Source organism: Littorina saxatilis, linkage group LG6 (assembly GCF_037325665.1).
Source record: "Littorina saxatilis isolate snail1 linkage group LG6, US_GU_Lsax_2.0, whole genome shotgun sequence".
Taxonomy (NCBI): domain Eukaryota; kingdom Metazoa; phylum Mollusca; class Gastropoda; order Littorinimorpha; family Littorinidae; genus Littorina; species Littorina saxatilis.
In genome coordinates this window covers 38,617,025-38,628,644 of record NC_090250.1, presented here as the reverse complement: position 1 = coordinate 38,628,644, position 11,620 = coordinate 38,617,025, and the positions used below count along the sequence as shown (strand labels likewise).

At 43.2% G+C, this 11,620-nt stretch overlaps 1 protein-coding gene across 2 annotated transcripts in view; it reads right to left on the bottom strand.

The window, feature by feature from the left end:
- Positions 1 to 5,724, bottom strand: part of LOC138969174 (tryptophan 2,3-dioxygenase-like) — a 22,927-nt gene extending 17,203 nt beyond the window's left edge. Inside the window, exons 1-3 of one of the 2 annotated variants that reach the window (XM_070341902.1) lie at positions 5,549 to 5,724; positions 1,738 to 1,877; positions 30 to 120 (exon numbers count right to left, since the gene is read on the bottom strand). In XM_070341902.1, coding sequence (XP_070198003.1) covers positions 30 to 120; positions 1,738 to 1,877; positions 5,549 to 5,720 — 403 coding nt within the window. In that variant the 5' untranslated portion in view covers positions 5,721 to 5,724. Of the gene's footprint in view, positions 1 to 29; positions 121 to 1,737; positions 1,878 to 2,153; positions 2,894 to 5,548 lie in introns of those variants that run through there. The other variant, XM_070341903.1, reaches the window with a different exon arrangement.
- Between the last annotated feature and the right edge of the window lie 5,896 nt (positions 5,725 to 11,620).

Sequence of the window (11,620 nt, the reverse complement as noted above, 5' to 3'; positions counted from 1 at the left end):
AAGTCAAAAGGTGTAACCACTGGACTGACCTTGGTGCGTGATGATGAAGAGATGCTCGTCGTGAACCTCTTTCCCGTGTTGAGCGCTCGCCATCTCCTGACAGTGTAACAGCCCTTGCAGCTGGTGACACACACAAGCACACATACACCTTTTTGTTACTGTTGTAGGACTGATACAAGATTAAGAAAACGTGATAAGAAGAAATAAGTTCAAATTGCATTGGAATACATCATCTAGACTCTGCATTCTCACTCAAACCTTTCCCCCCTTTGCTCATCCAGTCACTCTAACGCCAAACAAAAATATATGTTGGTTTTAGGTAACGTGACCAAAAATAATAGGGTCGGTAGGTCGGCTTTTTTTTTTTGTTTAGTCTCGATACGGTTCGCAAAATGTGCCAAAGGTGATTATTTTGGGAGGTTTTTTTTTAAATGAAAAAAAGTGTTTATAGGGTCGGCGGGGAAAAATAGGGTCGGTCGGGTTACCCTAAACCAACATTATAAGATGTTTGGTGGCTTGTTGATAGACCAGCTTTTTTGTTGGTCCAAGGGGGCCATATCGTCTTTTGTTTCATCTTTATCGACCAAGGCCGAAGGCCGCGGTTGATAAATATAAGACAAAAGGCGATATGCTCCCCGAGGACCAACAACAAAATGCTGGTCTGACGACAAGCCACCAAACATCGTTTTTGTCATCATTTTGGTTGTGCAGCAAAATGCACAATAACCCACAGGGAGACGAATTTTTAGAATCCAACTCCGGGCCACAAAGCATCGTCACAGTAGCTCGAGATAACACGTCAACCTTGTATGTGACGTCAAACGTAGCATGTTGACGCTTTTCTTTCAGTCTGAAAATGTACAGAGCTGCGATCATACCTGTGAGTTCAGTAAGTGTTGAGCATAATATTTCTTTTCTTTTTAAGTGTTTATAACTTTTCGTTGTGGATTTTGCGATTACAGAGATAAGTTGCAAATTGACCATGAGTCGCCGCGGTAATTATCACCATTGATTGGGTCTTTGAGAGTGAATGCTTACAATCGTTGTCCTCGGAAACACAAATCCAAAGCCGCGATGGTTCCACACATCAAACAATCAGCCTGATTGGCTTTTACTTTGACAATCCACGTTTCACATGAAAGCTCAAACCCATTCAACACCTCGATTTATTGCATGGGGAACATGCGATTTATTTCCCAGGTGTTTGTGAATGAAAACTCGTGAAAATGATGACAAATATTTGTATTTGGCCTAATTGCGTCGTATATCAATGCAGTGTTATCCACAAAAGAAAGTAAACAGAGGAGATAATTATAAGAATTAGCAGATTAATGGACACGATTTGCCTTGTATCTTTTTTTTTTAAATTTTGAAACCCTTCTCCACCATTCCAAGCCTACCCACCCCCTGCACTCCCCATTTAAGTAATAAAGTGTGCCGTTCTTATTCCTAGCTAGCTTGCTCTTACCGGTTGCCGCAAAAGAACAACAACCGTATATAACCATCCTACCACTCTTCTTATTGTTTCATAGGTGTGACAGAAGAGTAAAACTCGGGGGGGGGGGGGGGGGGGGGCATGCTTATAATCTGCCCATACTGCTCATATATTGAAATTTAACATGCCAGGTCGCTTGTAACCATACTGTTTATCCAATATCCAACCGGTACGTAGTACGCTAATGCTGAGGTAAGTGAGGATACAAGTAACCACACATTTGATCCTGCCACTACTCTTACCTTTAGGTAGGTGTGGTAGGACATCGTTCCATCCTTGCTGTCTCCGCCCTGCCCCATCGGACATCCGCCTGTCTCTTCTCTCTCTGCCATAGTGCCCGCTGTCTTCACTGATTGCTGTGAATCTCGCCCTTGGGTCGTCACTGTTTTGTCCAACAGAAAACAAAAATAGTGGCCTGTTTCAAGACATGAATAAACACACACACACACGCACGCGCGCGCGCGCACACAAACAGACATACACATAAGCATACACACACACACACACACACATACGCATACACACACACACACACACAAACACCCCCCCACACACACACACACACACAGATGCATGTGAGCGAACTTACAAATACACACGCATGCAGGTATGCACACACGCATTACTGGTTAAAGCTAAAGTAGCATGGCACACTTACGAAGTTTCTTTGAGACAGACGGATGAAACGGAGAATAACCACTTCGAAATGGCGGACAAGCCATACAGACCCCAAGTAGGAAAACGTGACAACGAAAGAAAAAGTGACACAAAGACCACCACCGCACAACAACCTAAGCTACGCGCCAAAGAAAAATCGAAACGCTTTTCCCGTCCTTTTAGAATGTACCTGCCATAATACAGACTGAACAACTGGTTGGTCCGGTGTCAGAATAATGTGACTGGGTGAGACATGAAGCCTGTGCTGCGACTTCTGTCTTGTGTGTGGCGCACGTTAAATGTCAAAGCAGCACCGCCCTGATATGGCAATTCGTGGTCGGCTGGGCGTTAAGCAAACAAACAAACAAACAAACAGACTGAAAATATAGCAGATACGCGATCGAAATCACACACACTTAGTATCGCATACGACAAGACTGAGCATGGCAAGTGCATCAAAAGAGAAAGCAAACCGAATGGAACACAGAAGTGAAAACAAGAGTAACGAGAACGTGAAAAACCCAACACACATGCCAACACATTCTGTCATGAGATGCAGATAATTATTTCCTGTTTGAAACACGTGCAGGGGAACTGAACTATAAGGTTTACAACCAATTTCGTTTTTCCTGTTACTCACTAAACAGTTTATAATATCGTGTTCATGATGTAATGCGATTGTCGTACCATTTCCCATAAATGTGGAATCATTTTTGGTATTTGAGCAATGGTCAGCAATTAAATAACTTTCTGAACGGCTCAGGATTAAAACTCAATGAAATCATAAATTCACTCCATTGAACGTGCACCCACCTCACTGCACTCAATCTGTAACTGACTGTGCTTAGAAAGTTGTCTATGTAATGTAGTGTGTGTGTGTGCGTGTGTGTGTGCGTGCGTACATGCTAGCGTCTGTGTGTGTGAGCGCGCGCGCGCGCGCGTGTGTGTGTGTGTGTGTGTTTCTGTGTGTGCGAGCGTGTGTGCATGCAAGAGTGTGTGTGTGCGAGCGTGTGTGTGTGTGTGTGTGTGTGTATGTCAGTGTGTGTGTGTGTGTGTGTGCTTGCTTGCGTGCGTGCGTGCATTGTGTGTGTGTGTGTGTGTGTGTGTTTACACAACCTCTCTCAAACGATGCAGACTAAAGTATCGGCTAAGATGAACAACAACATTAATTGAAGTGCTAAGTCGATGGCAGAAAGCACTTTAAAAAAGGGCACGCGCTCTCAGCATAGCTTCCTCAAATTTGAGTTGCAAGCACGTGTCTGGGCGAATAATTGTCTGCCATACACACACTTATTTGGCAAATAAATCACGAAGAACAATGACATTTCAGTTGTTTTAATTGGACCAGCAGAAGAGAAGGAAATAGATTATTAGTAATGCGGCTTGTGAAAGTGAATTGCTTGCGCTCTTGATAAAAGCCCACGGACTTTTCGGGTTTTCCTTGGTCAACATGTGCTTCCCGCGCCCCCCCCCCCCCCCCCCTCCATCTCCTTCACTTCCACCCATCAAGTTAACGAAACTGAAGCCTAGTAATTTTGAATTCTAAAGTCAAGCAGCTTGTGTCTAACACAGTCGGCGAAATTGAAGCAGTACATGTCTAAAATGAGGAGAAATAAGACAACACGCGCAGGTGGAGACTGACCTAATCCAGAAAGTTGAAACTGGGTTATCATCAACCAACATGTTATCTCTTCATAGCATTCCGCTGTGTACTCTGCTGCACAGTAATCGTGTGTCGTATTATGCCAACAGTAAACTTTCAAACCCCAAAACGAGGAGCTGGTGGGAAAGTCATTCTTCTTATCTCGACTTTCTTCATCGTTCAAAGTTTCAAGTTTTGACCCAAATCGTTTTATTGGACTCATTTCTGTGAATACTTTATGCGTCCACCGCTTTTACTAACAAGTTTTTAAAAAAAGAGTTAAAAAAAAGAAATAATTGTAACAATTTATCAGAATACTTGAGAGAACCCTCTAAAGAGAGAGGGAGAGAGAGAGAGAGAGAGAGAGAGAGAGAGAGAGAGAGAGAGTGTGTGAGTGTGTGTGTGTGTGTGTGTGTGTGTGTGTGTGTGTGTGTGTGTGTGTGTGTGTGCGTATGTGTATGTGTGTGTGCGTACGTACGTGCGTGCGTACGTACGTGCTAACTTGCGTGCTTGCATACTTGTGTGCGTGCGAGTGTGTGTGTGTTTGTGTGTGTGTGTGCGTGTGCGTGTGCGTGTGTGTGTGTGTGTGTGTGAGAGAGAGTGACTGCATGTCTGTCTGTCTGTCTATTATATAGATAAGTATGTGTATGTGTGTGTGTGTGCGTGTGTGTGTGTCACTGTGTGTGTGTGTGTGTGTGTGTGTGTGTGTGTGTATGTGTAAGTGTGTGTGGGTGTGTGTGGGTGTATGTGTAAGTGTGTGTATGTGTGTGTATGTGTGTGTGTGTGTGTGTGTGTACAGTTTATTCCCATTAGTACATGCTACATGGACACTTAGTTACTGTATCACTGGGACGACAAACGCGAAACGGAAAAAAAGTACTTGCCGAAAATCCACGCCCTGATCCAAAGTGGGTATGATTCTTCAATGCAAGCACTCGATTGCATTTACTTACAAAACAATCGAAACGCATCGAAAAAAGAAGGAAAATAATGTCAGTTTGTTAAATTGTTCACTTTAGACAAAAAGAAACACTAAATACGTCTCTAATGTAGTTTACAGCAGTAAGCGTCTGAAGTAGTATGCGGTAGTGCGTTTTCTTTCACAGACTAAACAATTCACTGAAGTAAGTCAATTCGGACAACAGTGGCTTGCCTATGTGACACTTTTACGAACTACCGGAGGGTAAACTCGCAGTTACACGCGTCACACGCACTGGTGTAATGGGCGGCAACCGTGTCCGCTTTTGGAGCACGACCACGAGTTCATTCAAGCGTGGATGTAAACAAATCGTCTACACACACACACACACACTCACACACACACACACACACATACGCACAGGGGAATGATGTTAGATAGTAAAGCTAGATAATTTTGGAGTGCCCATCATCTCACAAAAGGAGCAAAGTAAAAATATCGTTGTGCTGTGTTTTCCCTGACCAAATTTGTATTCGTGAATAGAAAAAATCAAAATTGATAAAGCTTTTCTTTCAATAACTCACAAGATGGCACTGGGTATTACGACGTACGAAAACATCTTCTCTAAATGTACTGATTTTCTTTTTTTTCTCTGAAAATTCACAACATATTGAGCATTTAATATTAGAAATGAATACATAGTATATTTTGACAAACATACGTGTCATTCTGTTCAGGTCTTGTACTTGAATACACACTTTTATGCACATACACCCCAAATCATGCCCGCTCCGTCCCAACAAAACCAAACACTACGGCCTTCAAAACAACTCACCCGTGAACGTGGTCAAGCGTGACTGATGTACAGGTGTAATCGCTTTAGTGGACAACAAAGCTTGAAAGCACCTTCCGCTGACAATATCGCAGCTGTAAGTTTTAACTCCACGAGTCGAAGGTTTCACCGAGTTTCTGCAGCAGATAGAAAAGACTGGTTGACAAACAAGCATTGGCCTCGTGAACTGCGTTTGAACTCTCAGATCTTCTTGCGAACTGTACACATAGAACTGCATGCCATGCGTTGCTCTGAATCACACCGCCCGCTCAGAGCAAAAGTCGCTCTGGATTGGTCTATGCAACGGGCTCATAACGAGGCAAAGCGCTATGAGCTTCTTCAAGATGGCGACGAAAAAGGCACGAATGCTGCGAGATATGAAAAAGTTGTACTTCTTAAGCTAGCAGACGATTCGGTCAGTGAAATCGTCAGACAGAACGTCGTTATGATGGGAAATTTTGCTGGACTGGTCCTTAATCCTTGAAAAGCAGTGGATCCCTCGGGTCACGTCGAAAACCACGCCGAGAAGACCGCGACACGCTACACGGCATCGCAGTTTGAACACCGACGCCATCTTGGATTACGAAGCGCGCGGTGGGTGAGCATATTCCAAAGCCGCTCGCCGAGTGCTTCGCGAGCGCTTTTCTGCACTGTCCCAAGAAACGGCTTTCTGTCATGCGCACTGCGAGCGATCCGGGGCAAACCGCTCTAAGCAACTCGTGGCAGATCATGTTGCAAGCGTGCTCAGAGGCCTGGAGTCACTTCCGTTGAGAACACACACGACATAAAGCGGTTTCGTCACAACACGGTGGGGGGGGGGGGGGGGACCCTTTACAAAGCTACCAAAAGCTACATATCGTCACGCAAGATAAGATATGAGATAATTGCCTAGATGTCATTTGCGTGTGTTTTGAGAGCGCTGACAGCTCAATAAACGTGAGTTAAAGAGCTAACAGCAACATTTGTAATCAGCAAAACTGCGTAACAACCTACACAGAGCTGTGTCATACCTTCACATTCTCAAAACAAGTCTTCAAAAAGAAAAAGTGCCCAACTCAAGAAACGAGATCGGCAGTTTTGCTTACGTTACCGTGACAATGGTTTCCGATGGTCTGAGAGTCTGTACTCTCTAGCACATGACGTATGTACCCTTCCAGTAGCTTCTCCTGTAGTTTAACTGCGTAGAATAATGCCTAACACTGAGACAGGTATTTTTCTGATGAGCGTGACGATATAGCGCTATGAAAGGAGTAAGAGGATATGTAATAGGGGCTTATTCTTGTGGTCACTTGTGCTCTACCTGTTTAGCGGCGGCCGGTGTGGGTAGGGGAAGGATCTGAGGTGGAGGGAGTAGGGGGAGGGAGGGGCGTGGATGGTGAGGGGCTGCCTTGGGGAGAAGAAGGGAGAGGGGGCTTCACAATGGCTCTTTTGTTGGACTGGAAATAACGGTATGGCTGTTGGCAACAGCAAGCAGTTAAAGCCGTTTAATTCCGTTTAAGTCACTCAACGGTAAGCCATACTTTACCACGCGCTTGGTAGCTAGACGTGTGCAAAGTACTGCGTCAGGAACTCATCAATCCGTTGCTATTGATGGGGTGAGAATAGGAAGGTTTCCGCCAGTTATCTCTCTGAGGTTTTGGGTGCGTGCCCCTTGCGGAGGCAAACAACATCGAGGTCACAAGCAGGGTCAAGGGGAAGGTCGGCTTGGGCGGACAGGAGTGTGACGGCTTACTAGTGCCAAAACCGGCCTGGTGTTACCCATTATCACGTGATAATTACTAATTAACGCTGTCAGTTACTGTTTTCATCTGTTAGTTACTAATTTTCACGGGAAAATTACTAATTTTTAGTTTGGGCACTAGCAATCCGTCAGGAAGTGAGCCAAAACTAAAAATTAGTAATTAACAGGTGAAAGTTAGTAATTTTTCCGGAAAAATTAGTAATTTTCCGGGGAAAATTAGTAATTAACACGTGAAAATGGTAACTATCAAGAGAAAATTAGCAATTTTCCCTTGATATTAATTACAATTATGAGGTTTTGGCACTAGTAAGCCGTCATACAGGAGACTACAATAGGAAGGTTTCCGCCAGTTATCTCTCTTTGAGGTTTTGGGTGCTTAGAGAGTACCGTACCCCTTGCGGGGGCAAAAAACATCGAGGTCACAAGCAGGGTCAAAGGGAAGGTCGCTGGGCGGACAGGAGACTATTGCAGAGGGTCAAAGCAAATTTAAAGGGATCCCCTCTGGCCAGTGACGAAATCAGGCCGGCTTTAGATACTGCGACGAAGCCCAAGGGGATAGGGGGTTGGTGTGGGGATGGTAGGAAAGGTTTATAGGTCAGAGACTCCATACTTTCTCGTCAAACCATTCTCTCTCTCTCTCTCTCTCTCTCTCTCTCTCTCTCTCTCTCTCTCTCTCTCTCTCTCTCTCTCTCTCTCTCTCTCTCTCTCTCTCTCTCTCTCTCTCTCTCTCTCTCTCTCTCTCTCTCTCTCTCTCTCTCTCTCTCATAGGTCAGAGACTACATATATTCTCTTCTCATGTCAACACCCATAAGGTGACCCCCAACACAGTTAATCCTCAAAAATGCTAATAACTTCTACATCTGTTGACAGATCAACTTCTCCTTTGAGGGACATACACATCAGCGTCTACATGACCTTTTCACAAATTGATCATTTTATAGATCAAATGGTCTGACTGTTGTGCAATTTTAAACAAGTTGCCGAATTCGGTGATCGACTAAACAGTACGAGGTTTGACATTGAGCGGTAGCCGCCAAACAAACCCGATTTAAGCCCCCCAGAGTGTTACCTTTGGGGTAATTCGAATGACATAGTATATTAATCAATATTAGCCAATCAGTAACTTGAATACAGCAATTACAGGCCAGCAGGATCAGGGCATTTCCAATGGAGGAATGCGGTCATGTCATTGATGAATTTTGCGCGACATTGCGAAAGTGTAACTTTACAACGAAAGGGTTAATTTTTCCAGTCATTTGAGTTTAGCAAATATTTTCTTAGTTGTAGTGTATGAACTTCAGTTCGTCCACGACCATTCTAGAAAGTTTCGAGTCTGGAAGGTAAAATGGTCCGACATTAACTTTTCTCCAAAATGTGTTCCAAATTACACCTCCACAATTGCCATTGGCACGAAAGCTTTCCTGTGTAGGGAATGCCCTGAACCTAGCTGAAACTGCTTTGTTCAGGTCACCGATGATCTAGAGGGTGAAGGGGGTGTTTGTGTATACTCAGACATTCAGATAATCCAAAAGATAAAAGCCTGGAGGGTTTAAATCAGGTAGGTATTGCTACCGCTCAATGTCAAACCTCGTTCTGTTGAGTCAATCGCCGAATATGGACACTTATTTTGAAATTGCACAAAAATCAGACCATTTAATCTATAAAATGTCCACTTCGTGGAAAGGTCATGCATAGGCTGAAGTTTATATCCCCTAAATATAAAGTGGTTTGGTCAACAGATGTAAAAGTTATTAGCACTTTTAAAGCATGCATTGTTTGGGGGTCACCCTGTACAATCACTGCGCAGACTATGACGGAAGACGCTTCGCATACATCCAGGACACTTTAGTCCGTGATCTAAACGAAACAATGTTATTTTTAGTTCAAAAAAATCAAATCTGCTTCTTTTGTTTTTGGTTAGCTTAACATTTCATGAGTTATGTTGGATAATTCAATTTATTGAAACGGCAGACAAATCAGCGTGATATCACACAGGGTACTGTTTGACGCTATTTTAGTTTTTGTGTGTGCATGTGTGTTGTGTTTTGTTTTGCTGCAGCAAAACGCGTCACATTTCAGAAGCAGCTTGATGCTTACCTTCAATATGTAATATTCTTGTGCTAACACACCAGGAACATACACACACACACACACACACAACACACACACACACACACACACACACACACACACGCACTCACACACGCACGCACGCAAGTATCGCACGGGGAGTTGTGCTTGTCGCTGTGCTTGTATGTTGTGCGTATTGTTATGGGTGTGCGGAGTTGCCATAGTGTCTGGAGATGTTTCGTTAACTACACTATACTTTTCTTCGTGCTATAGTTATTTATTTCAATGTGTTGGGTTAATGTGTTCTTAAGAAATGAATGTATTGCATGGTGGCTAAGTGCCGTTGCTAAGAGTGTGTCCTGTTTGGTTGCCATGTTTGCTAGGTGTGCTAGTCTTGGCGATCCACCACCGAAACACATAGAACGTATAACAGTGGGCGTACACACATATACGTACAAGGATGACGCACAATTTAAAAACAAACGTGCGGTTGAACCGCGGATACGTTTATCACTGACAGCACCGACATCACACCGGTTCAGACTAGAGAGAGATTAACTTTTCACATTCAAAACCTTTAGACAAGAAAGAATCTTGAAGCATATCACACACAATTCAGGAAAACAATTTAAGAATTTACTTTAAGAATAATCACAACATATTACAACATATACATCCTATTTCCCTATCCTATTTGAGTTAACGTCGTCATACCTTGACTATTCGTTGACCGGGTACTAGACGGATGTCTTCTTATTCAGTGGTCAAATCAGAGAGCAGAGAGCTGAGAGAGCGAATATTTAATTTATAATCCTATATATCCGTTTCTGACTGTTCTTATTCTTCCGTTTGATTGGCTATTCGTTTGATTAACTATTCTGCGTTTCGTGACCTTCGGGTGCCAGTCTATCTCTTATTAAACCGAATCTGTCATAACGTTCTTCATAACTCCTTATCATCATCAAACTTTGGCCTTGTTGGCTTTAATTCTTATTTACATTATTACTTAAAGGCACAGTAAGCCTCCCGTAAACCATCACAAAGCTCCCCGAGCGTCTACATATAGTACAAGCATACTTCCATTTGAACGCTCACCGAACGGGAACATCCTGGCTGCTTTCTGTCGAGCGTGAGAAATGTTCAAAGAATTTATTTTCGTGGACTTGGTCCTCAACAACAATGGTGCCTCGTTTTGGTGCTGGACGGCTGTTATGAATACCGGAATTCACGCCCGGACAGTAAGCCTCCCGTAAACCATCACAGATACTGTCAGGCTTTTACACACAGTACAAACACCCTTCCGTTTGAACGCTCACCAAACGGGAACATCCTAGGTGCCCTACGTAAAGAGCGAGCAATTTTTAAAGAATTAATTTAGCAGATTGTCTCGAACACTTTTTGGACCCATCCTGAACTCAGGTCAAACATGAGTTACTTCCCTTCGGGTCTCATTCTATCGATGTAAACTGGCGATAGCCGTGAATCGATGATTATCAAAATGTTTTTGGACCGTGGTGCGTTTTTGCGCTAGACCTAACTTTTAAAATCTAAATAATAAATTGACAGCTTGTTACACAAACATTCTTTAATCATAAAAGAATTCTTTTTTCATCAAGACAAGATCAGTACAATTCGAAGTTGTGAAAGTTTGAAAAAAGAAAAACCCGGAAGCAGGGTCACGCAAGGATCGTAGCAGACGACGGTTTATCAGTGCATATCGCCGTTCCTCTCAACAGTCAAAAGCCATCGCTAGAGTTCTTGTGAACCACAGCCGTTTGTTTCGTGCATAAAAATGTGCTATTGTAAATAAGCTCACATCGAGTCGCATTCAAATGACTAACTGACGACTACATCGTGAAAAAGGGAAACTGGATCACACGGGTTCACGATTGCACAGGGGTAAGATAAACCACGCAAAAATAAATTCTTTGAAAATTGTTCGCTCTTTACGGAGGGCACCTAGGATGTTCTCAATCGGTGAGTGTTTAAATGAAAGGGTGTTTGTACTGTGTGTAAAAGCCTGACCGTATCTGTGATGGTTTACGGGAGGCTTACTGTGCCTTTAAACGTTGGAACCTATATTTCATGTACTAAGTAACCCCTTGGCTGCTAAATTTATTCTTCAATCTCACTGTACAACTCGTTACTATTAACTAAATTCCATATATTATATTTACGATTATCGTTAAAACCTAAATTCCTTATAAACTCTAAAATCCTCATTTTCACCGTGTGATACAAGCACACACGAAAACTTGTTATTT